General features: G+C 40.4%; 1 protein-coding gene across 1 annotated transcript in view; it reads right to left on the reverse strand.

Moving 5' to 3' along the window:
* Window positions 1-26977, reverse strand: part of RSRC1 (arginine and serine rich coiled-coil 1) — a 167741-nt gene that overhangs the window by 55032 nt on the left and 85732 nt on the right. Inside the window, exon 6 of the mRNA XM_055723632.1 lies at window positions 18871-18922. Coding sequence (XP_055579607.1) covers window positions 18871-18922 — 52 coding nt within the window. The remainder of the gene's footprint in view (window positions 1-18870; window positions 18923-26977) is intronic.

Genomic DNA, 26977 nt, shown 5'->3' on the forward strand with positions numbered 1-26977 from the left:
AAGTGTATTAGCACCCATATAAACGGCACAGCTAATATGATGCTTTAGGCTTTATTTTGTTGCAGCCCTGCATAATCACCTACAAACAGCTGAATACTGTAAATTTATCTGCTGAAGAGCACAGCTCATTTTATCATCTGTTTCTAGGCTGAGTCTTCGAATAAAACGTCAATAACATACAGCTTAAAGGCACAGACAAGGTGCAGCCAGCCAGGGCCACCAAGGAAGCTCTAATGACCACTAATTGGTGCTGGCAACATGGCCTCTGTGCAGGACCACAGCACAGGGAAAGGGCGCACACAGCCGCCTCTTGCAGAAAAGTGCATTTCTCGCCACTAGAAATGCTAGGAATAAGCTTCTTCAATAAGCTTTTAAACAAGTCTATCTGTGCAGACACACTGCAGCAGAAACCTGGAAACATTACAGCCCCAAACATAATATTCCTTAATTATCCTGGTACCCACAGCCCCCGTTTCTGCAGCTTCAGATCACCCTGCTCCACCTGCTGGGTCTGCCGGCACCTGGGTCTACATTTTGGTGGCAAGCTCCTTTAGAATTTATCACAAGCACTTGACAAAGACAAGGAACAATAACGGAAGTAAAGAAAAATCTCCCTCCTCCAAACTTCTGGCGGTCCACAAATAAGTCTAGAAGCTGCAGCAATTGTGTTGCCTGGTCCTGCCCTCACCTCGGGTGAATCTGCTCTTGACATACACTTGGGTGAACACCTGGAGGGTCACATCCCTGCTCTGGGCTGCAACAATGCCTGCCACAGGGTTCTGAGGATGTATCTTAATGACTACAGGCATTTTATAAAACATATATATTTAATGCATGCATTAAAAATGCATATGTTTGATTTTTAGTTTTCCTACTTTAAGCATAATTTGTTTGAATAAAGTAACAATGTGAATTCTGTACTTCAACAATAGCTATGAAAAAAAGATGCTTATTGTACTGAAAACTTAAACTGCATGAAAATTGAAAAATAAATGAGGGGGGGAATGGATGACCCACAAAAACATTCCCTTTCCAACATCATCTTTCCTCAAACGCTCATAATAGTGCTACTATGGTACCCACAGCATCCTTCACCTTCCCATCTTCAACCAGAAAACATGGTGTAGAAGAAAAATAAGTAGAGGAGCATATTTGTTTCTCATGTGCCCACTACAGAGACCAGATGAAACGGGTGTGGGATTAGTCAGCGATCATTATCACCCTAAAACAGATGTACTGCACAAGCTGAAATTCCAGGCGCTAGAAAAAGCAAGAAACCCAGCACCTCTCATCTTCTACCACGCTGTAACAACCACACTAGTGGGCACACTCTAGAAGTACATCCTTCCATGGACTGGCCTCCACTGCCTGCCCATCAGAACTGCAAAATGCCTTTGGGCTTTTACTGGCAGAGAAGTCCCCCCAACAGCAGTACGTATGTGGCTACAGCAGGGACAGAAACGCTCCCAGGTGTGAATTACTACCTGCTTAGAAACGCCAGACGGGAACACACAAACCAACATTCCAACTCAACATAAAGTACCTTGTCCAGATGCTTGAAACTGGGACTTGAGACATCATTAAGTACTAAGGCACTGCTGAAGCCAAGGCACACGGGCTACTCTCCAGTTTGTATTTACAGCTAAAGTTAAAAAAAAAAAACCAAACAACATTCCCTTACCAAGACACTGGCCAACATCATTGCTGAAGTCTAAGTTGGTCAGTCAGAGGTTTGCTAGGAGATGTGAGACCTAGACCATGTAAAAATAGGTGTACGTTAAGACAAACCACTGGCCAGAATACAATATAAACCTGTTAGCATGGACACCAACTCCTGCTGCTCTGCATACTCCAGTTTTGCACCAATTTGTCCTGATCAAATACTCATGTGAGCAGCACTAAAGTTTTCTAAGTTTGCTCATCCTCTCTGCCCTTCTCTCCCTCTGCTGCTTGAGTTGCCCCAACCTTTCCCTCCCTCCACGCCGTCCCCTTAATGTACCTTTTAGCTGCCTCGTACTCTTCACTCTTCCACAACTTACTTCCTTTCCCCTCAGTTTTACCCACACTTCAGACGGAAATCTGGAAACTGCAGGTGAGGAACATACAGGAGCCGAAACCAGAACTGCAGGGGGGTACATCAACAGGAGTGAGAAGAACAGAAACCATTCCCAAGGTAAAAATCTGCTCCGTATTTCCAAAAAGCAACTGCTCATCTTCTGTATTTTCATACTGACACACTAATTAACAGAAACACTGCTAAGAATACTGCTTATAGCACTTAGTTTTCACTGTAACAAGCTGCTAGGCACAGGCTCAACTATCATCAGTTTTTAGTGCGAGTTCTTTATATTAAAAACTGTGATAGCACAAGCAAATACAGCCACCACTGCCTTCCTCTGCTTCAGGGCTGTATAAACACATGACAACATAACTGACACATTATTTAATCTCCACTGGCTGTGGGTAACGACCCCCAGCCCGAACACAGCTCCAGTCCAACAGAGCCCTGTGCGCGGCTGCTCGGCTCAGGTAGGACCAAGTTCAGGGCTTCAAGTGCTTGTGCTCTTACAACACAAATGTGAGTAACCCTTGTTTCATAAAGGGCTGAGAGATCCGTGGCTGAGTCTTCCCTTCATGTTTTCTTGCCTCGAGTTGATAGCAACAGAATCACAATTTCACCTGGCTCAAAGAGCCTCACTGTTATAAAATCATTAATATTTTGCAGAGAAGGCTCTCGAAGAGCTTAAGATCAACAGCATGAAATGCTCAAAGCCTTCAAGAAAATACTCTGATTAAATTGTTTCATTGGTATTTTAAGAACATGAAGGGATACACGATGGCTTAAACAAAGAAGCGTGCCCAGAAATCTTAAATAATAAATTACACTGTAGCAACAGAAAGGGAACTAAAGGGAGGATCTGACACAAAAGCATACAACTTGATTGTTCGCATGAGCTGTGTTTTGAAGTTTTTCTTTTTTTCCTTGCTAGAGTAATCAATACAAGTAATATGACAAAGGACACATTTTAATTATTCTTGCCTTTTATTCAAGACACCATTTTGCTCTTTCCCATGTATCACGGTGTAATTCTTTAATAAGCTTGTGGCAACATGGCTGAAATCATCGTCTGTACATTTAATTCAGTATGAACTTCCCTTGCTTGTGCACATCGATTCACATTTGGAAGAGCATTAAATAAAAGTCTAGCTTTTCATTTTAAAAAAAGAAGGCTAGAGAAATATGTATGTATCTCTCTGTGTGTATAAATAACATATACATACGGCTTATATCTGCCAATACACTGTTCAAGTAAACAATAAACACTGCCTCAACCGTTCTATCCTTTAACTGTTCTTAAAAAACACCCAGGGCGATGTTTTAACTCACGACTCAGTCTCTCTCTCCCTTTCACACTCTTTGGTTTAGGATCAAAAGAAGATTGCTGGTGCTTGTTCAGGTCTCCCTACACAGCTAAACACCAGACAAGGAATTAGGAGTTTTAAATGCTACAGGCAAATATAGCTCTAGGCAGTCAGTGTAAGTTTATTCATCACATATTTGGGAGATTTTTTTTTTGCATGAACTCTCTGAATGCACTCTTACACTGTTACTACGTGAAGCTCTTAGAGCAGACCATGCGAGGCTTCTAGCTAGCAGGTACTTTTTTCAAAGGGAAAACACTCATTTGTCTTTAGATAGAATTATTAATACATATAATATACTACTTGAAGTAGCTGAGAGACTGGAGCTGTATTCAGTCTTTGAAAGAATTCTTTTGAACGAGTTAATTAGGGTGCTGTTAGAGGGAAAAAGTGTGTTTCACTGCCAAGATGGGCAATATCCTTCCACAGACAAAACACAGCAACCTTCCCACCCTGTTGTAAGCTTATCCTGGCTCTAACTCCTGCTATCAAGTTGGTACGATTAAGCAGATTTGGCAGGTAGGGAAGCAACTCGTCCAAAGAAACATTATTATTTCTAATGCAAAAACAATCTTTATGCCCATTTTTTTCTTTTCTTCACACCTCTGACTTTTATATTTTTTTTTCCAAGTCCATTTGCATGCTTTTCCATTTAAAAACATAAATAAGTTCTGATATCTACAGGTAGCAGCATCCAATGAACGGATCCCATAGCAGCATCCATCACAGCAGAGTCAGCTGTGAACTGTGAAGATCACAGCATGTGACTTCCCCCCCCCCCCCCCCCAATGAAGCAATATAGAACATTTTTTAGAACATCTAGAACAACAGAACATATTAAAAAAAAATATTCTCAAAATGCTGAGAAAACATGGATCGTTGAAGCTATCAGTTTTCCAAAGAAATAAGGGAATACCCATCCTAACCTCTTCTACAGAGCACATGATTAATCAGATTTTAAAAAGGAAATGAAAACAAACAAAAAACCTTTTTGGATAGCCAAACACAAAACACCTTCTCAAAATAATAGTACTTACAGCATTTTAAAAGATAAAGCCATCCTATTATTACAGTAGTTTAAAGTCTGCTTTTCAGTAGCATTATTACAGGTCAAAAATATTGTCATACAAAAACCTTTCAAAATAACCGAAGAAACCAGACACCCCCCAGTACACTTCTTAAAAAAAAATACATATATTAACATTTCATAAAACAAAGAAGTATGAACAATAAGAAGAAAACCAGTAATGTCTATTTTAATAGAAACTCTTACTGCAGTCTCACAAGTATGAGAATTCCTCTTAGGTCACAGAAACTTCCCATTAACCGATAGATGGTCATCCCTATAAAAAGCCTAACACAACTGCACCACTGGGGGGGGGGGGGGGGGGGGAAGTCTTTGTAAAACATCCACTACTATTTTTTAAGATTTATTCATTTGAGACCTCATAATCATCTCTAAATCTAATGGGACACGAATGCATTTCATCACAGATGACAATCTTCAGCGACTGCTAAAATGAAAATAAAAAAATTACCATCTAGTAGTTTGGCTTGCAGCATGCATTAATCAGAAATCATAATAAATCCGCATGCTTCTTCAGACAGCACATTAGTCAAACAGTTTTGTATGATAACGACATTGACTAATGGGCTCAGAGTTAGAAGGGTCAATCATAAACTCATCAAATGCTTCATTTAATTTCTTAATTTGGACAAACACAATTTGTTTATGGGAAAGATATCAGGTGTTCTTGAATGAATAATGGCTATGAAACCAAACTCCATTAATCAGCTCTTGATTACAAATGACTCTGAGATTGTTTGTTCTAATTTCATTCATTTGGGTCAACAAAGAAAGCATGAGCAAACGAAACCACTTGGAGAAAATGGCACACTTAGCTCTCCATATTTTACAAAGTTGTGATAATATTCTTTTGATAACTGTAAAACAAGAATTGTATTGCCCACATTAACTACTATTCTTGTTGCAGGTGGAAAAATTACTGTACGAGATTTACAAGATCATGTAGGCGTGCAACAAGATCTTCAGGTGCTGGACAGCCGTACTTGTGAATTCCGAGCAACGTGCCCATAGCTCAGGTTTTCCTGGAAGGACGAACGTGAAGAGCACAAAAATGGCAGGTCTGGATTTCCACTGGCTGTGAAATACTGCAAGCACAATTTGCAATTGCAATTAAATGTCTTCAACAAGTAGGGAAGTAAGCTTAGCATAACTGATGGGGAATTAAGATGGAAAAAAGGCCCCTGGACCTGTCCGTACCAAGATTCACAAATTCCTGCTGTATTTTTGAGGCTTTAACATTTTTAAACTCAGCCTGTATTTCCGCACACCATTAGCCTTCGGGAATAATTCTGCGCTTTGTTACTGTGCGGAAGAACAAAAGAAGTTGATCAACATTTTTTTGCAAGAACTGGGGCTGTATTCAGGAGGAACCATCACTGCCACCGTTCAGGGCACCACGTTCAGTGTGACCTGCCCGCCAGCCCCAGCCCCGCAGGCCACCATGTCCCACGCTGAATGCCACTGGGGCCAGCCCTGCAGGCACCCCAGCCTCCTGGTGCCACCCCCGCCTGTGCCTCCAGCCAGAGGGAGGATTTCCTTTGATGACCGGTGTGGTGAGATGCAAATTCCAACAACCAAAATTCCAACAACCAAAAGCCCATCTCTCGATGGAGATACCTCCACGTTCCTCTGCTCCACGACCGAACGGGCTGCAGTGCACAGCATCAGCTCTAACCCCATCAACACCTGGTTCTCAAACTTCAGGCATTTGGGGCAGTAGCAATGGCAGAAACAGAAATATTAATCTTTGTTAAAAGCCTGCCCTTTTCTGTGTGGACCTAAATACGATAACAATAGCTCGTTCTAGATCTGCAGTTCAGGCGCACATCGCCACGGGGGAAGCAAAGGTGCTTCTGGATGCCTCAAAGCTCCCTCCCAGGGGACCAATAACAGCAGACAGGGTGCTAATTACAGCTGCTGATCTCAGTCTGCAGCTGAGGAGGAAATGAGGGTGATGTGAGGCCAAGCTCTGGGCCATGGGCTTCATTCCTGCTCCGTCACGGGCTCCTGTGGCTGTTGGGAAGTCACTGAACCCCCTCTGAAGCCGCCAGACCGCCTGCAAAGGGCAGCGCGAGCACAGACCCACGGACACCTACCTACCCACGGACAAGCACCTCGGGAGCAGGAGCAAGCCCTGCTACAACTGCCTCCACACTCAAAAACCTGCGGGGTGCACTGTCAGGAGAGGGAGCATGAGCAGGGACTTTTCACTCCTCCCTTCAGCAAGCCGGGCGAGCGGCGCTGGCACACTGCACACCTGGAAATAGATGGAGAGGCCCTCAACGTTTAAACACACAACTGGTGCCCACCAGCTAGAAGGCCCTTTTGTGGGCATTCATACTATAGAATCCAGGCTATAAAATCCAATTGTTATTGATGCAGAGTGTCTCCATAACATAACACTTGCAGAAAATCTAAACCGAATGGTGGTAAATATGCAAAGATTTCCAGGGCGTGCTGTCATGACCTATCTTAGGGACACACCTTGCGGCTAATGATTTACCAAACGCAGATCAAAGCGGGCACCTATACAGAGAAGATGGCACAGCAGATCAGATACAATATGAGAAATAAATATTTTGCTATCAATATTAAGACATAATGTCTCCCAAAAGGCATGCTTCAACAGAAACTAGCTGCACCACCACATATGGTTTCTGCAGCCAAAACAGCGTATAATTAAATTACTGGGAAAGTTGCTAAATATGAATTGATATAAAACTTAAGCTAACTGAAAAATTGTCTTTGACTTCAGATCAATAGGAGGACTGAAAGATTCATCTGCACATAATTAGCACACATATTTGCATCAAAATCATGTATACCATATGCTACAATATTACTGAAAACCCATTAGTTATAATGTAAGCCTGAGATAACTTTTGTTTCTTGGTAGCACACACAAAAAAAGCTCTCAGATAAAAATCTAACAAAAATTACTTCTAAAGGCAATAAATGTTCATTAACTAATAAAGTTACTGTAAAGTCTACTTATGGGCTCTGTTTTACATTATGACTTCCCTACATTAGAAAATACTCATGGCTTCTTAAACTACAAAAAAATATACATTCTACAAAAATGGTTCAAAGCATTATTATTTTTTTTTAATCTCTTGTAGGACCCTAAGAGGTTCATGAACTGAATGGCTTCTAGACACCAAAGCAATGGTATTATAAATTGCAAAAGTGAATTATTTTCTTTCAAACACAATTCATTCTTTACCCAAATTTGTTTAATTAGAAGTCTGTATTTTTTCAGCAATCATGAAAATGAAGTTGAATTAATTACTGAAGTAATTATTGATTAATCAAGTGTTTACTTTGCTCACCAATGACACAAAACAGCTGCACTTCAAAATCACATACTCTGTAAGGATAAGACCACTGGTATGTTATAAAAGTAATTACCTGGAATAATGATTCTTTTTTGTTTTTTTTTTTGTTTTTTTTTTTAATATATGTCCTTGGCATGCAGAAAGTCTTATTTTTTTTAGTACTCTAATGAGATTATGTAGTTTTGCCAACAAATTAGGAGCAAGTAATTTATGAAGAAATGTATTTAATGCCCAGCTGTATAAGCACTTGTGCAGGGCTATGAAGCTCACTGGTGTAGATGGCCCAGGTGAGTTCAAAAAATTTCTGCATCTTTTGGAAATTCAGTTTTTAAATACCTGCAATTCTCATAAAACACACAGTATAGAAATTAGCTACCATAAATTTATTCCAATATATTTTCTTGATTTTTAAAAAATTATTTCATTCCTGTATCACTCAGGTTTGATTGAAAGCGCTCTTTCTGCCAATGTCATCAACTAAATAGTTTTTGACACAGAAATCTGCTGAGTAGGAAATCAGCAGTTGACCTAGAAACTGGGTTCACTAACTCTGTAATTAGATGAGCTTCCTAAATTAGCTAGTTTTCAAGAATAGGATAAAATCTTCCATCTTCAAATACGTACCTACAGCAGATGGTTATACTATGAAATTTTTGAGAAATCACTCTAAACCTGAGGATGTGCATCGGCCACGGTGATGCTGTCCGAGCAGAACTGAGCAGATGAAAACAAAAAAAATAAACATTTCACCAAGAGTCGTGAACTAATCTGTTGAGGACAGGGACAGGATTATAGACGGAAGAATGAATGTCCAGACCCTTACAGGAAGGATGAGCTCACTGGGAGCCCTGAAGCCCCAGAAGAGGCGACCCTTTCCTGGAGGCACAGAAAGGACACAACCTTTTAGAACTCAAGACGGACAGAGCGTTCGGTACGTCAGATGGCAGCAGAGGGGGATGGGACTGCGCAGCCTGCCTGGGTGATCCCGTAGGCATTTCACAAGTGCCATTCCAGTATATTTACCTTTGAAAGAACTGAGGCAGGGAACAATAACAAACTTCACAGACTGGTGCAGATCCACTACAGATCAAAATTCCCACCAGTGTCCAGAGGTTTGTAGGCACTGAAAGAACCACCACCCTTCCTCTACTTACAGCAAGAGGTCTTCGCCGAATTCTTCAGACATCACAAGTTTTGTTAAGAAATAAACATAAAGCTTACTTATTAAAATACAGACCGGGAACATTCATCGTTTTTTTTCAAACTGTAGTCTTTCATTAGTCTATATATTAAGCAAACCATATTCTTGAAAATTAATTCTTCTACTCATGTCTAGGCTCCTGGAATATAAGGGGAAAAAAAATCAAGAAGATTTTCTCTACTAAAGAACACCTATCTCTACTGTGATCTTGCTAGTACAAAGCTTAAAAAACCTAGGATGAGGCTGGGTAGACAAGTCTGTGAATGGGAAATACAAGTATGTAAACATACTAAGGAGCATACAAAATTATTGAGAAAAAGGTGCAAAATTTTTGGATGAAACTGCAGTTTTATTTATAGTGATCCTGTGGAAGGAAGAGATTAAAAAGATCGTCAGAAGGCTTTTGCATTGCCTTAAGCACTGGATGACCCCTCTTCAAAATTGGGACGCAACAGAAATCAAGGTTCTTGTCTGCCTACAACAGGTCAGATTTAAAATGGTGTTAGCAAACACTTCCAAGCAGTAATTTGTGCCTATAACAACTTTTTTTTGTGTTGAACAATGTCCAAAGGAATTCCATGGTATCAGCTATTTTAGAAACTCCAGGAAAAAAAAATAAAAATCACTGTAGATCCAATTGTTGAAAACACATATTCACTGTAGAAGAATAAAATGCCCTATGAACTTCCTGTGTTAAGTTCTTCCTTAAGTTTCTGCTTGATCGTCTGGCAGAAAAGTACTTCTGAAGGACTAAGTTTCACTTTGGGGGTTAACAGAGCGACACAGAGGAAGAAAAACAGGTAATGAAATCCACAGATGTGGTTTCTTCTGTTTATCTCCAATAGTGAACAGAGAGAAGTGGGGGGAATATTCAGGCATCCTACCAAAGCCTCTACTAGTTTAGTTCTAAGCGTTCAGAAAGACAGGGAAAATATGACATTAGGCTGACGAACATAATTCAGATTTGTTTATTGGTACCCAAAGGACCAGCATGTTCAGTCTCTCTTTCAGAGCAGTGGGAGAAAAACATCACCCAGGTCAGACACAGCTGGATAAAAGCAATACTCTGCTGTTACTCAGTCATTCAAAAACAGTCATAAAAATAACAGTCCAAGAAACTTGATCGTTATCTCTTTGCATCCTAATTGGCACACATGAAAGGATCATCATGTATGTTTGCATGTCAATTAGGAAGGCTGCAGATGGGAGGAATCTATCTTGCATTAGTTTTTTGCAATTCACAAATCAAGACAGTACAGTTCCACGCATTTACTTATTTCCTATATTAACCGATACTGAATAACCTCTCTGTTTAGCGCAAACCACATTTAGCCGGTTAGTCACTACTGCCGGCTCAGATCTTGATCCATGCCAAATGCTACGACTGTGGCTGTGGCTGCCCACCCCTGTACCAGTCAATGCCAACATGTGCAAATAATTATCTCAGTGTTTGTAAAAATCTGTCATTGAGGGTGTATCACGTTAGTTATGCCTCACATGTATGTTTTCAGAACAATTTTTATCTTTCCTCCACCCACCTTCCTCTTTATTTCCCTCCCAAGTTCTGGTCTCTTCCTCAAGCTTTCCGTACCACTTGCTCCTGTGAGGAACCCAGAGAAGCAAAACAACAAAACCTTCCAGCCCTGCCCAAACCTCGGCCACAAAGCCAGGAGAGAACACGGAAAGAGCATCAAAGTGACAAAGGCATTGAAGAAGCAAAACCATAAACTGCCATTTCTACAAGGGGCTACAAGCAATTAGTGCGTGTTGATGAAGGCACAGCAGCAACTGGAATGACAGCTGCTCCTCAGATTTCGGGAAACGTGAAAAAAGTTCTGGCCTCTTCAGGACACCCTTGCAAAGCCAGCTTCATGAAGTCCAACCCAAAACTTCTTTTAAAGCACTTATTTTGTGTTCGTTTTTAATGCTTTAAGAGAGCACAATACAGATTTAATCTTCAATAACCACAACATGCTATTTTGCAGCCCGCAATAGAACAAAACCCAGGGTCCTGATCCTGTGCCCAAAAGCCACCTCAGAGTAAGGCAGCAGGAGGCAACCACCACAAACGCTTGCTGGAAGCAGCAAAAGTGACCGAGTTGCCCACGGTGGGACGGGGAGCAGCCACAGCAGTGCTCTGCACCCTGCGCCGGCTGCCTGGGCTCCTGAGGGGCTGGAGCTGCCGCCTCGGGGGGTGCTCAGCTGCTGCAGCGCCCAGAGAACACACGCTCGGACCCAGGTCTTGCTGCTTCGGCAGTGTTTGTGTCAGGAACAGATTATTGGCCATTCCAATTCTCCTTAGCTTGGGGTTCAAGAAATGCTGCACAAAACACCTTTAAAAAAACATTTTATGCACCTACATCTGTGCCTGTCACGTAGAGAAAAGGCAATTCCATGAGACATCTGTGCTCGCAGAATTGAGATTTTTATATAAATAGAAGTAAAATTCAATTATCCAAAGTGTTGGTAGACACTACCCAAAGCAACTGTTTGATAGAAATAAGAATGTTAGATCAAATCAAACTCAGCATACCCCCACAGTAACTATCTCTTTTTCAATATTCAGCAACTCTTAAGCTTGTTATAAATTCAAATTTTTACAATTTCTGGGGAAGGCATTATTTTAAAAGCTACTTTTACATCCCCATGAAACGTGTAGAATATTTCATGTATTATTTCATCCTTTGTGCCTATATACCAACACGTTATCCATCCTTCTAAAATTGTTTGCATAATTAGAAATTCAAACTAAGGCCATCGAGTTTTCAGTGGAAAGCACAGAAACAGCAAAACTAAATGTAAGAAAAATATAATCAAAATGAGAAATCCATAAACATTTTATAAATTTAGCATTCAAAAATAAGCACCATTAAAAGGAAATTTTTCATACTTGTTGCCACCTGCCTGCCTTACTACTTTGCATAGCTAGAAAAGAGCAAAACAGAGGCCATCCTATTTAACTAACCAGTTTTTATTAAAGTAAAAGAAAAGCAAGATTCTATAAAGTAGCAAGTGATCCTATTAGTTCCACCAGACTAAAATCATACAGTCTACGTATGTGGTCCTTTCAGCCACATCTGTTATGAGGCATTTTGATACCAGAAAGTAGAGAATATTTGCCTATTTATTTATCAGGCACCGAGTGCAAATTAGGATTTTTCTCCCCAGTAACATGCGTTACAATGGGCAGGTTTAAAAAAAGGCAGTAAGTGTTATAAACCACTTGCATTTTCACAACAGCTAAGGCCAAAGTACTTATTCTATTCAATGATTTCCTCTTTAAGGAATATGTAAAATGCAATAACGATGCATGGTACAAAATTAAAGGGAGCAATCTGATAGTATAATTCAAAGATAATGAGTTAAATATCCAATATCCAGAATTGCTGCCAAACAGATCTGATAAACGTTAAATGCTTGTTATTTGTATTCATCAATTTTTACCGCATATTGCTAATGTCACATTAATGTCTCCATTCCGAAGGTTCCTTTAAATAAACTCTGTCAAGAGTTCTTTGCACAAAAATGCCCTATTCTTGAATGCTCTTTCAGCAATAGATTGAAATGCAGATGCCAAAAATAGATCAGTCGCTTATTTCAACTCTAGACCTTTGAAAATCCAGATCAATTGCCTTTTGTCATCGTCTTTATATGGAGAGTAAGAAATTTCTGCTTATCACCATAGAAAAACTTTCAGGCTGCTTTGGTAAAGGGAGCAATGTTGATGGTTTGAAGCGCCCACATGCTATTTCGTATCAATACATTTGCATTTTGGAACACTCATCCCTATTTTAATCTTCATGAGAAAAGATGGGTGCCATCCGACAATTTACAGCACAAATTAACCAGCTTTAGAGTTTTGGGTTTTCTGTTCAGCCTACGGGTTCAGCAAGGCAGGGTTTGGAGCAAGGCAAACTTTCCCCTTAAAATTAGCGAGAGGAGCAAGCAAATGCCTAACACAAAACCCAGCTCAAATCTTCCGTGCTTCTTCGTCCCTCAGTAATGAAGTCTGGGAAAGAAATCACAGACACCCAAGTGGTTTGGCAACTGTAAGTGACAGAAGCTGAGCTAAATCCTCTGTTTACACTGGGGATTAGCCGGGTAGATTGTGCGCCGCAAACTGAGCTGTCGATGGTCAAGGGAACCTGCTCCCTGTCAGCCCGTGGGGCAGCGGCACAAAGCCCGGTCCTGGTAGGAAGTGACCCATAAACGTATCCCTACGAAGGATTTATACAAAGCCAGTCTGCCTCATAGAAACTCCATATGACCATTAACTGGCCTGCAAGGCCTGCCAGGAGGCCTAATTACAGGTCTACAGAGCCCAATAACAAAAGCTGAAGAGCTTTAGCCTAGGGATGATCTGCTTTATACTGACTTGAGAGAGTCCATATAGAGTGACAAAAAGAAAGAGGTTTAGCTTTAAAATTCTCCCAAGAGACAAAGCATTGTAGCTAAGTCTGGAAGGCCCACATGCAACATACTTCAGATAGGCTTAAACATACCACCCTCTCAAAATTAACATTCAACTATTGCCTGCTTAACATCTGCTCAAACATGGCACGTTGCTGTGATATTGTTCGAGGATGCTAAAAGGCTTCCTTGCATCGCAATATCAGCGAGGGTCACGCGAATATAGATTTATAGCCGAGACCAACAACTTCCACTGAATGAGTTTTTACAAACAAAAAATCGGTTGCCTTTAAAAATTGAAGTGGACTGCTTTGGTATTTTCAAGTATTGCACTGCTTAATGAGAACAAAGATCCTGGCACTAATCTACACCAACAAAGAAAAAAATCATTTAACAAAGCGCATTGTGAATTCAGTGTGAACGAAGGACTTGGAGACAAAACTTCATGACAGCGCTAGATTACCTGAATATAAAAATGGCAATCTTCCCCTCCTCCCCCCCTCAGAAATACAGGTACATATTTTTTATTTTGCCAGCTCTCCCACAAGGAGAGACCAGAAGTCACAATTCCCATCCCCCAAAAGCACAAGTGAACAAAAATACGACTCCAATTTAAAAGAGTCTGGTTTACTATTTGCTGTCTTTTGGTTTTCAGAGATATCAGTTGTTATTTCCTAAATTAATACCTAAGTTAGATTCTAGAAGCAGATTTTCTCCAGATACTAAACATCCCCTGCTCCTGCTGAGGTGGATCAGTCGGCCACCGGACCTACCTTCCCTAAAATCAAGCACTGCCGGTGGTGAAGAAAGCAACGAAGAGCAAAGGGACCACAATAACGTACCGTTAACTTTCTTAAACTACGGCCATTGTATTAGAACAGGACTCAGGAAGGTTGACACACTGAAAGCACTTTCAAAAATACATATTCTGTAAATCCATAATGTTAGTAGAGTATTTCAATATACCACCTTTCATTGCTTAAAAAGCCACAGGGACAAAGCCATGTAATTTCCATGTCAATAGGCTGATGTGAAGGGGGTGGGGGGGGGAAGAAAAAAAAAAGAAAAAAAGAGGTATATACAAACACCTTTAGACTGGATATTAGGAAAAATTTCTTCACAAAAAGGCTTTTCAAGCACTGGAACAGGCTGCCTGGGGAAGTGGTAGAGTCACCATCCTTGGAGATATTTAAAACACACGTAGATGTGGCACTTAGGGAGGTGGTTCAGTGGTGTCCTTGGCAGTGCTGGGCTAACGGTGGGACTCGATGACCTTAAAGGTCTTTTCCAACCTGAACATTTCTATGATTTGGTCATTTTCAGACTGAGAATGCAATTCTAACATGTAAATATTTTACTGAAACACCAGAAGAAGAATACAGCAAAACAAGGACTATCTAAACCTTTTTGTACCTAAATTCTTTCGGAAATCACACCCCTTAGGAAGTGCCTCTTCTCCGTAGCTACTGCCGCTGCCTGCAGTACCTGGAATGCAAGCTGGGCTAGCCCAACGCACGTCAACAGAGTGCAACTAGCTTTTGGGCTGACACTTCCTATGCTTGGAGGAAGTGTTGGGAATTCCTGCTATCAAATTTGAACAAAACATCCTCAGGCATTCCACTCTCTGATAAAGCAACAGCCCTAATGCCTTCCCTTAAAAAATGTGCATGGGTATTGCATACGAATGCGTGTTTGCTCCTGTGCCCCGTTTGAAGGAAGCACCTGAACTTAAGCCCCAACATCAAACAGTTGTCCCTGAATTCTATGTATGTCCAAGGTACTGAGAGAAGTTTCTATTGAAGCAGTCATCAACAGTAAAGAATTGCTCGTGAGCAAGCTCAGGTGGTGTGACCCTTCCCACCCAGGCTCCCCAGCAGCCTGCCAGCCAGCCTGCCACCACTCCTTAGCTACGTTTAATTAGTCAGTATAATTCATTAAAGCTCCATTCTAATACCATTTCCAGCACAGACAAATACGATAAAAAATAACTTCTCCAATCAATTTGCAAAGTTGTATCGTTACTTTCAGGCGATTTCTTTTCCCCAAACGAATGCCCGATAGCACCCGCGCCCCAGCGCTCCCCAGCAAACCTGCGTCCCAGCCTCTCCTCCCTTTGTCCACACAACCCCTGAACCTATGGTAGCAGCACCGACAAAGGGTACAGCGGAATGTAGATATGCGACGAGGCTAAACAGAAGGGAAATTTAAGTAGCAAAATAGAGAAATTAAATTTAAAATATCATGAGGCTATGGTGAACAGCAGATTATAAATTCAAGCAGTAAGTAAAGGTACCGCTGGAAGGCCGTGAGCAAATGGCAAAACCCACCATCAGCTTGAATTTAAAGTTCGGCTGCTCTTACAAAAAGCACTAGTATTTTATAGACAAATTTGCTTCAGTTTCTGCACATTACCATTTGTCCCCTTACACCATTAGGTACCATTCGCTATATTTGTGTTACGCTTATCCAAAAGCATTTTCAGTATATATATATATACACAAAAAAAAATTACTTAGTAAGAAAAGTGAATTTTCTATAGATTAATCCCTTCAAAGTATAGTAAGACATGGAAACCTTCAGAATGAAATGAGCAAATAAATCTGAATACAAAGAACATAGCAAGGTGTTTGATTATCACGGGAGAGGGGCTATTAACGGCACGGCAAGGGCAGGGCAAGCGGAGTGGGAGATGCCAAGAGAGATGAACAAGGGACCTGCCCAAAGGCCTCTCCAGCACTTGCTGGTGATCCTAAGCCACTGCGGAAGGTAAAGCTGGTCTGTTTGTCCAAACCACAGAGGAGCGCAGTACCAGTAACACGTAGGTAACACATTCTGAATGCAGCATGGCTTTTTTTCCTCGCTTAGTGGGACTGGAACAACTCCTACAACGCACACAGCCAGGTGTTCTTCAAGTTAACTCCCAAGTTTGGGATGGATCCTGTATCGAGTGTTGCATACGCAAACAACAGCTTTGTTCACCATTACTAAATCACAGACTTAAATTTACATTATATTCAATTAAATCACACAGCATCGTGCTACAACAGCAATAACAATTGACCCACTGATTGTGAACTCCTTGAAAAGCTGTTCAGTAATTCTCCAACACAGATTTCTCCTTTTTTTGCAAACTAAAGGTGAAAAAAGTGATTATTTTGCAATAAGTAAACACACTAAAAGATATTGAAAAGTTATTAACATTTCCAATGCTCCTCTCACACCAGTTTACTAAAAATTCAATTTAATTAACTGAATACAGGACTGGGGGAATTATCTCATAAATGCATGAGATTACCAAGACTTAAATAAAGCCAGGAAGGAAGTTCTTTCTTTATTTTGCATGGTAAGAGAAACAAACGATTAACTGTCTTCAGTTATTTATTAACAGCTTGCAGCTACCTTCAGTCTAAGTTTCAGACTTCAATTGTGAATATTTAAATTTAACAATGTCATAGACCTTTTATATGTTTTTGGAAATTTTGGGGACCCAGGTCATGATGATATACAACCCATAGATACCTTTTGTACATTTCCCAGGTGTTAAATTTAAAAAATATGGTGTGATAGATGTGAACAGTATACAGAAATTGTGCTTTTTTAGGTCAGTGCTGTCACATCTATTTTATAATTATATGCTTCAAAGATTTATCAAAAGTTATGGAGAACAATGAATGCATTTGAATACAATACAAAAGGCTTGATGCATTTTTGAAAAAAATATCAGTGATATGAGAAGATGCATATTCCTTAAAACAGAAGGCTTCCATAAGGGGAAAAAAATAAAAAATGGTACTTCTTGGAAATTGCTTTTTATAAGTTAAAAATTGATACATGAAAGATGAAAGCTGAACTAAAGACAAATATGTATTTATTATAATGCATGTGAAATGCTTAAAGCTTTCCTTTTTGTGTGACAAACTGACAAAGTTTTAATGGGAAAATAAAACTAAAATATAGAAGTTAATTAGAGTTCCAAACCTCAACACAGACTAGCACTTTAGAGCATTAAATCGTTATTTTAATGATCTGCAGACAAATACAAGTACCTAAAGAACCCCCAGTAAATGTTATATAAAAGGATCAGTATTAATTTACACATTTATTATAATTACCATAATCCTAATACAGCATAAGGTTCTTGAGTAATGTTTTCACAGCCATAGGGCAAGGGCGTCACAACACGTGCAGCTCTTGTAAATAACCCCGTGGAGGCTGGGCGAGGGAGTACAACCCTCACCCCCCACCCCACGCCGTGCCACCACGGGGCACGTCACCCCCCGGCAGCAAGGAGCAAAGCGGACCCCTGGCCAAGTTACACCACCGGGCAGCTCCGCAGCAACATCCAGAGGGGAAAGCCCGAGCAGCGCCCGCCAAAGCTGCGTGCTGAACACTGTTAGATCAGTCAAAATAAACCAAATGACTGGAACTCGCATCCATTTGGGAACAACCATGTCTCGGAGCTTTGATGTGGGCTTAATACAGTACTTGCAAAAAGGGCAGGATAAAAGGAATTATCTTCTCATCTTTGGTACAACAGAGTCACAGAACAGTTTCGGTTGTCAGGGCCCTTAAAGCCCACCTAGCTCCAGCCCCCTGCCCCGGGCAGGGCCACCTCCCCCCAGCCCAGGTTGCCCAGAGCCCCGTCCAGCCTGGCCTTGAGCCCTGCCAGGGACGGGGCACCCACAGCTGCTCTGGGCAGCCTGGGCCAGCGCCTCCCACCCCCACAGCACAGAATTTCTTCCTTTAACCTGACTGTCCCCTCTTCCAGCTGCAAGCCTAATGCTTAAAAGGGGTCTTCTATCACTACAATAGGACACTTTCTTTAAAGTTTTAGGCCTTCCATCAAACTACTACAGGATTCCTCCATTTTTTATTTAAAATAAATATACTTATTTAATCCAAAATTTTAAATAGTTACAAAGATACGTATCTCACCTTCCTTCTTACTAGTGCTCATCTAAATAGGAATCCTTCTCTCTGTAGAGGACTAAGATGTAGACCAGTCTCTTGATCGGAGCCTTTCGGAAAGCTTGCTACACACGTCAGCTACCACTTCAAATAAATACATATGTGCACTAGTTCAATTCAGTGCTAAAAAATAAAGAAAAAAACCCAAATTTTTGAGAGCACAGAATAAAGTCTCAGTAGCAGCAGCAGCCAGAGGACAAACAGGCGAAGTCTGATTGCTGGTTCTCAACAGCAAACAAAAATTACTTATTTTTATCTCCTTAAAGGGATTTACTAAGTACCAGTGATGATGCACGCCAGCTTCATCTTACCCAGAAACTTAAGTGAGCTACGGAGAAAAGGACTTAGCCTTTGCCAGATAGGAAAGGATAAAATTATTATCTGATATTACAAAACTTTAATACATTTTTGAAGAATATAATTTTACTTATAATAGCAACACTTACCAGCTGCCTCAAGAACCAGCTGTAATCTAGCTTTGGCCTGTTCAGCAGGAGTCTGAAAAGACAAGATTTACAAATCTTCATAACTGTTTGCACATTCAACACGCAAGGCCACAGGTCACCAGCCACGGCACTGCTGTCACCAGCAGGGAGCCGTGAGCGGCTTGGCGCCACTTGCCACCCAAAGCAACTTGCAGACCGAAATGAGTAGGATCATATTTGACTTCGAAATTCACCATCAGGTGAATTGACAGAATTGGCAAAAAATACCATCCCCATTAGGCAGCACGGTGGCACCCCGAGCAACCAGAGAACCCGCAGCCGTGGCCAGGCTGAAGCCTACCTCCAGCTCCTTCCCCAGCTCCCAGCAGCAAATCCTCCCCAGCTCTGGTGACCCCGTTACACAAAAACACATGGCTACATAAGCATCCTCAAAACGTGGGTTTAATATGATTAATATGGCGAGTTTTTCACACTTCTTCTGTTATCTGTTTTGATTTTTTTTCCTCTCCTTAAGGTATTTCTTCACATCTGTTAGGTTGAGGAACATATTGTTGGCTGTGTACCCACTATGCTAATTATTCCAAGTGATGTTTTACTGTGTCCAATGTGCTTGCCATCCCTCTAATTTCGAAGCCACTCAAACGTTTTCACAGTTAAATTTATACACAAACCACATTTGTCACGGAGTTCAGAAGTTGATTATTTCTGTAAGCATCTGAAAAGTTTGGGAGGTTTCTGCTCTGCACTAAAAACAAAATGTGATGGAAATTTTTAGTGTCATTGTTCCGCTTTGAAAACTCTTCTACACAGATATTGCTCATAGAACATTTTTTCTGATAACCAGTCTAAGTTTGCCCCCTTCCAGTTTCACCCCATTAGCCATACAAATATTAATCAAGGTAATCAGGCAAAGCTCTCTGCTATGAATGTCCCAACTGGCGATGCTCTATAGCTTTTCTCAAAATCGCTTTCAACCAGAGACATCTCAGATGGCATTGTGCTCGACCACACATTTTTAAAGCAGGATTGATGTCATATTACTATAAAATATAAGCTGTATAAAATGGCCACCTTCTGCTAATTCATAAATAAACACTATCTGCTTTTTAGGGGCTTATTTTATTTGCTTATTAATCCTTTGTCTTACATCACGGCTACACTTATTAAGAGAGGCTAACTGATGATGAAGAACAATTCAGTCTCTACTGCAAGAATTTACAGACTGCTCCTTCCATTAGCATGCAATACACAAGATGTTACATTAATCTGCAGACTGAAAAAGGAAATTTAAATGAAGATCCAGATTTTAGTTGTACAGAGGTCTAGTACTTTTAGTTTAGAATTTTGTTACCTGTTTGCACAAACCCAAACTTACTGGGCAAAATTTATTCTTATAACTTCTATACCAAAGCTACCATTAAAAGTTGACTACTACTCTTGATGACAGCAAGAAAAATCCTGAAAGTTATTGTAATAATATCTTCAAATTTCTTCCTCTTGCAATGAACTAATAACTACAATATGTTTTGGCATATTAAATATTTCACTAGAGGAAAAAAAAAGGAGAGGAAGAAAAAGATCTGCTTTCCATCCAGAACAAACCTGGCCAACCTACTGAGTTTCAGAAAAACGGTACTTGGATTTGTGGTTTTTCCATTCCTGTGACAACTTTAGATTAAAAAAAAATAATCATGAGGATTACTTCAGTATGGCAAAATATTGCAGTACAATTTAGCAGAGAAGGAAAAGTGTTTGGTGTAAAATACTGCCCACGCTCACGTCTTCATGTGAAGAGTCCAAGTCTCTGCGCAGCCCCTCTGGCATCAGGTGGGTTCTGGCATCCACTAATGCTTACAGTGCATTGAATCAGTTTCCTACATTAATTTTGTCCATTCTGTAATTAAGTGTTTGATTAAATTAACTGATCCACCACCCCCAGCACAAAGGGCCTAGCACCGTCTGGGCGAGTGTCTCAAATGCTATGGGACCGGTTGTGTTAAGAGATACAATTTTCTATTCTTATAGAGCAGTTATTCAGCTAGATATTTAACAGAAATCCCTGGATCTCTCAAATAAAAGGTTTTCTTCTTTTTGGCCATGGAACAGCCTGTTTAGCAGTACCGACTAGAGGAAGAAAGGTCCATTGACAATTTTTAGCATATTCAAAGCCCACTGTGGCAACATCTAGCACTGCCACACCAACAATAATTCCCTGAAAGAGCAAATACTAAAGCAGGCTCCAGAGGGAAGAGAAGGGAGAACAATGAGCAACAGCACAAGGGATGCCTCTCAGCACTAAACATGAAGCTCCAGCAGTAATGACACAACTCATCCCCCAGCTTTGAAACACTCCACACAACTCAAAATGTCTTTTCCCACTCCTCTCACGTAGGTATGAATAGGTCTTGTCACTACAAGGTAGACCAGGCTAAAATTCTTCCTTTACTCTCCAATATCCCATCGGAAACCGCACACGCAGTTGCTTTGCAGGCGCCTTCCCCTTTGCCCTGAAGGCAACCCCAGCACTAACTGATAATCCTGCCAGGGACACCGGCATGTCTGTGCCACATGAGAACTTGGTACAGACGTCTTTCTGTTACCAATCAATATGCCCGAAACAATGAATGGAAGAAGGGTTCTTAAAGAAAAGGTGACTAGCTTGCCTCCAGAAAGCTTTTATCCAACTGGTGGATGAGGCCAGTGCTCTGAGAAATTAGACAGATGCCTCTGAAAATCACAAGTAGACCCCCAAACAAGCCGTTAGCGATGTGTAAGAAAGGCCAGCTACCGGAGGTCAGTATTGATTTAGAAGACCATTAAGTGACAAAATTCAGAAAGACCCTCAGGAAACTTAAAAATGGTGAAATGATCGGTGTAGGAAACATTAAAATAAACCTTTATATTTCCCTTACGGTCTTGAGCATAACACAGACAGAAAAGAATTCAAAATTGTGTTTAAAAAAATAGTACCAAGTATTTCTAGTAGCAGCTGATGTAGGTGACCACAAGCGGTAAAAGGAGGAAAGGAATTCCCGGACAGGCACACTGTAAAATGACATGAGGCATGTCAAGCATCCCCAACAATAAATTTTATGTATGTCAAAGACTGTCTGGCAACACACTGGAATTATGCTTTAGATTAGGATACCATAAAACAGAAATATCAGGGGATTAATTGTTATTAACATTTAAAGCAAAAAGTTGATCATTTATATTCAGTTTTGAATGCAAACTTTTTTAGGAAGATGTAGCACATCCTTCTTAACTTGTATTCCTCTGCAGTATATCTACTGCATCACACTGCTACTGCTTTCATAAACAGTATATTTTTTAATTAAACTGCCGTAAAAACAGTTTTATTTAAGTACATAAAGTTATTTACTTAAATAAATAAAGTTATTTAAGTAAATAACTTTAAATTTGGTGCTTATCCCGTAATAAAACACACACAAGTTGCTTGCCACTACTAGCTACAGGGAGCAAGTGATGTGCTTGATGGGCAGCTTCAGACATGCCACCAGTGTCAAGTTTTGCTTTCAAAATATTCAATTGCAAGAGGGATTCAGCTTTTAAATTTTAGCAAACTAACTAATAGGTTTGAAACAAATACTTAGATACAGCGACTAGATTTTATTTTAAAAACCTTTCCGCTACTTGTGATGCATGATAAACATTTTTTACTGAGAAAAAAATACTAAAGTAAAAATATGCTTGAGAACATTGAAGAAACAATTTGAGAAACGTTAAATTTAAACAGAGAGTCCGAGCTTCTGTTTTGGCTACGACTGTGACTGGAGCAGCACACGTGGCTCTTGTCGGTGCCAGAAAACATCACGTTACCACAGGACTCAAGCAGCTCATCTGCGCAGTATTTTGAAATGCAATGCTCTCTTACCTCATCTTGATGAATATGGAATTTTCATACAGAACGTGTCCCTGGTGTTTATTATCTGTGCTAAAACGGGATATGTTCAGTTCCTCCTGTTCATCTCTGTCTAACGACATCGGGTGGGTATAATTTAACTACACGACTTTTCTCTCTTATAACATCTCCAGAAAAGCCTAACAAACCTCTGTGTGATACTGATCGATTTTTGCGGGTTTGGCGGTTTTTTGGGAGTTTTTTTGTTTGTTTGCCTGTTTGTTTGCTCTTTGGTTTTGTTTTGTTACACAGATTTTTTACCTTTGCATTTGATAAAGACAAAAATAGTAGTCCTTAAACCCTCTGCAGCTCCACCACAGAGGTGGGTGACACCCCTGAAGTCCCATCTTCCCGCAGCAAACAGGCTCAGTGTTCCTTAGCTGGCAGACACACGTGCTGCCTGACATTACAGTTTAATATTCTACTTGCAACGAGGATGTAGGCTACTACATTTGTTTAACAAAAATAGTCAAGTTCATAATTGAAAAAGATTTTCTACTTACTGATAAAACCAGAATTTCCTGCAGATGTTATATTACATTAAAAAAACCCTGAAGCTATAGATCTCCTAACTTGACAAGCTTTTGTTTATACCAGCTGAAACATCTTAATGTTACTTCTCCCTCTGCCCCCAAAGAAACGGTTTGTGTCCACATTTCTTCCTGAAGATGACTCACAGCCTCGTGGCCAAATGCCACTGTAACGGCGGCAATATGGGGTGTTCCTGCTCATAGTCTGGGCATGGTATGAGCACACCCACATACAGCAATTGAAAACAGAAAATGAGTCATAGTTGTGCCTAATGTAGATCATGGATTCATTCAGGTTGGAAAAGACCTTTAAGATCATCAAGTCCAACCGATCTCCTCAGCAAGATGTCATTCCCCCAGGCTCAAATTTATCTTGATGCAAATGTATACAGTAAAACTCCAGGTTAAAAAAAAAAAACAAAACAAAACAAAATAAAACAATACCCAAAACACTTGGGAAATCAACACTAATTAAGAAAGCCTATATATGATTTTGAAAGCTGAGCACAAACCCATCCTCCCATTAACTCCAGCCTATCATCATTTTCCCGGGGACGCCTACCCAACCTTTCCCTATGCCTGATGAGCTCCAAGAAAGGTTAACAAAGCCTAACAAGAAAAAGAAAGAACAGTCGCAGGAGCGCGGAGTGCGGTAGAACAAAGCCTAAGCTGAGGCTGTGCTTCGGTGGGCACGAGAGGGGAACCGCTCTGCAGGGGTAAGGCAGCGGCCCCGGCGGAGAGCACGAGGGGAAGGAGAGGCTCTGCTCAGAGCAAAAGTCACCACGGTCACGTGCTGGCTAAATGGTGTCTGCACTGAAAAAACAGCCCCACACCTCATCAGTCGATTCAAGCTCCTCAAATGCACTGATGCAGTACCTTGGAAAGACAAGCTGATGCGCCAAAAGCTTTTAATTAAAAAGCCCTGCGTAAGAAAGGAAAAGTAGTAATCAAGGCACAAAATAACCAAAGGCCGCTTCTCACAGGTATTGGCAGTTGCTGCCTGTTCCATAATAAAGTGGAGACTGGCTTTACAGCTGCAGTAGGGATCTGGGAAAGACATTCAGTGATGGCATTCCATCAAATGTACAGGTAAATACAGTATTGAAGGGCACAGGGGACTGACAGGCTTAACCAGATCAAGTGATAAGAGCAGCACAGGATGGGGTGAAATGCAATGCTGCTCCATACAGAGCCATGCCCGCCGCCCCACTGCTCACCCACCGTCCTGCATTCTCACGGAACAGCACCCATTTGGGAAAACAACAGTTTAGCATCTCTGTGGGCTGCTAAAAGGAGACCTCAATGTATGCCAGCAGTGAGAAAAGACAAGGAAAAACTGTCAAAAATTAAACAAAGGGGATAGATATTATCTATCCATTATCAATTTCATCTTAATATATTCTGTCAGTGGCCCGCCTTCACCTGAAATATTGTACATCCCAATTCTAGTAAATCTATCTCAACAGAACAAGAGCAACAAAGAACCCTAACCACGGCTGTCTTTGAAATGACGCTTGATCAAATTAGGGAAAAGATTATGTGACATGTTTGTTTATCAGGGGAATGGCTGGATTCCTTTTCAGTCATTTATTCCTTCATAGGTGATTAAAAGAAAAACAACCAAACTTATCAAAGAAACCGAAAGTAAAGAACTTATTTGTATTAAAAAACCACCACAAAAACCAACCAAACAAAAAACCACCACCAAAACCAAACCAAAATAAAAAGAAACCCCAAAGCAGATAGACCACGATTATAAGATTATAAGTTCTTATTTTCTTACATGAGCCAAAGCAAATAGAATGAATTTGAGTGTGCAAATTCAAAATTGACAAAGCAACATTTCTTCACGTTAAAGAAAAAATCCCAGACTTCATATGAATTAATGAAACATAATAAGCATATCTGGCACTACTTGAATTAAACCTCCACATTTTCAGACATAAATCAGCTTAAATGATTGAACATTAAAATGATATTTATGTCTAAGTCAGTGTTTCTGCTCTGATCCGATCGATCAGTAACACACCCAGACACAGGCTGTGGTAGGACTAGTGTCCTGACCTAACAAAAAAACTGAACCTTTGAGAAACTGTGGAAATGTATAAGTTGGGAAAATGTACCCAGTAAGAGATGGTACTCATTCTGTTCACTTTACAAACAAGTAAGATATCTGCCAGTTCGCTTCCTGCCCAGAACTATCTTTCTATTCTATACAATAGAGACATGAGAATTTGGTTTGATTACTACCCAGCTGACACACTAGCTGTATGCAAGTTTTCAGCAGCTAGAAATGAAACACACAAAAAATTATATTTACTGACGTTTTACACTACTACTACAGAGAAGGATGAGGATGAAATTGGGGGGGAAATAAGAATTAAGAAAAAGTAATTTGAGGAATTGTCAGGCTGTTTACAATCTCCAAGCAGCACAGTAGACAACTATAGATACTAAGCAGCAGAAATATTTTTTAAATTGCAAAGTCCCTGGTATTTTCTTAGATTAGATAAATAGCCTGCACAGGTGCAGAAAAGATTTTAAGCTCAAGAAAGAGCTCATACTCCATTTCCTAAGAATTTTATACTGTCTGTGGACCTCAGTTTAGCGGTAGCTATGGTTTAATCCAAATTACTACAATGTTCCATTACAGCATTGAAACAGAATGGAACAAAAATTTTGATCTTAAATTTGTCAGACCTATACAATTATCAAAGCATGATAAATATGAATTATAAGTGGAGAAGGATCATGTAAAGCATGGAATAATAGCGATATCTGTTCATCAAACATACAGATGCTTTTGGTACTCCCACACAAAAAAAGGCGGCAGCACCAGCAACATGCTAACTAGGAAAGGACAATCATTATCCAAAAAAAAATAGAAGAGGAGCCAGAAAAGCTGTTTTTCCCTTTAATGTATGTAGAGGCCACAGAAAAAATATGACTAATGATGAAGTGAAAAGTACAGCTTAACTAGCAACACACACACCACACTAAAGAGATAATCAAGCAGTATCTTGTTGATGGAAGAAGGCTCTCCCAGCCGTAGCCAGGAAAAAAAAAATAATATCTCTGTACCTTGACAGAAAGGTCTGGAAAACTTTTCCAAGCTGTACAGACAGCCCTGTTCAGTCCTATTCCTCCAAGACTACCGATTTATCAGAATTGGGGAGGAAAGATAACAAAAGCGAATCATTAAAATTCAGAGCCCAGAGAGGAAAGACAAAACTGTTGGCATAACTATAAAGTCACAGCTCTAAAGCTGCTAAACAACTTAATGGAATGTTAGAATTTTCTGTTAAAATACAAAAGAGTATTTTGACTACATGCTTTTTGTCCAACTGAATTTTCATAGAAAATTGAGATCAAAGGGGAAAACATACTATATTGTCCCTAAACATAACAGACACTTTGACATGTGCCGTATCTCAGAAGCATAGGATTCAGAAAATCCTTTTCCTTCTGTCATCCAGGACATAAACGGCCATTAAAGCATTTGGATTTGTTAACTTTAATCACAGATTCTCACATCCACTCCACTTCACCAGGCTTCTCTTCCGAGAGAGGCACAGGTTTCCCCAGCACCTTCAGAGAGCTGTTATACCCCAGGCGGTCAGGGAAAACCGCACCTTGCTTTAGACTACTGCCAGAT

The sequence above is a fragment of the Falco cherrug genome, chromosome 11, assembly GCF_023634085.1.
Source record: "Falco cherrug isolate bFalChe1 chromosome 11, bFalChe1.pri, whole genome shotgun sequence".
NCBI lineage: Eukaryota > Metazoa > Chordata > Aves > Falconiformes > Falconidae > Falco > Falco cherrug.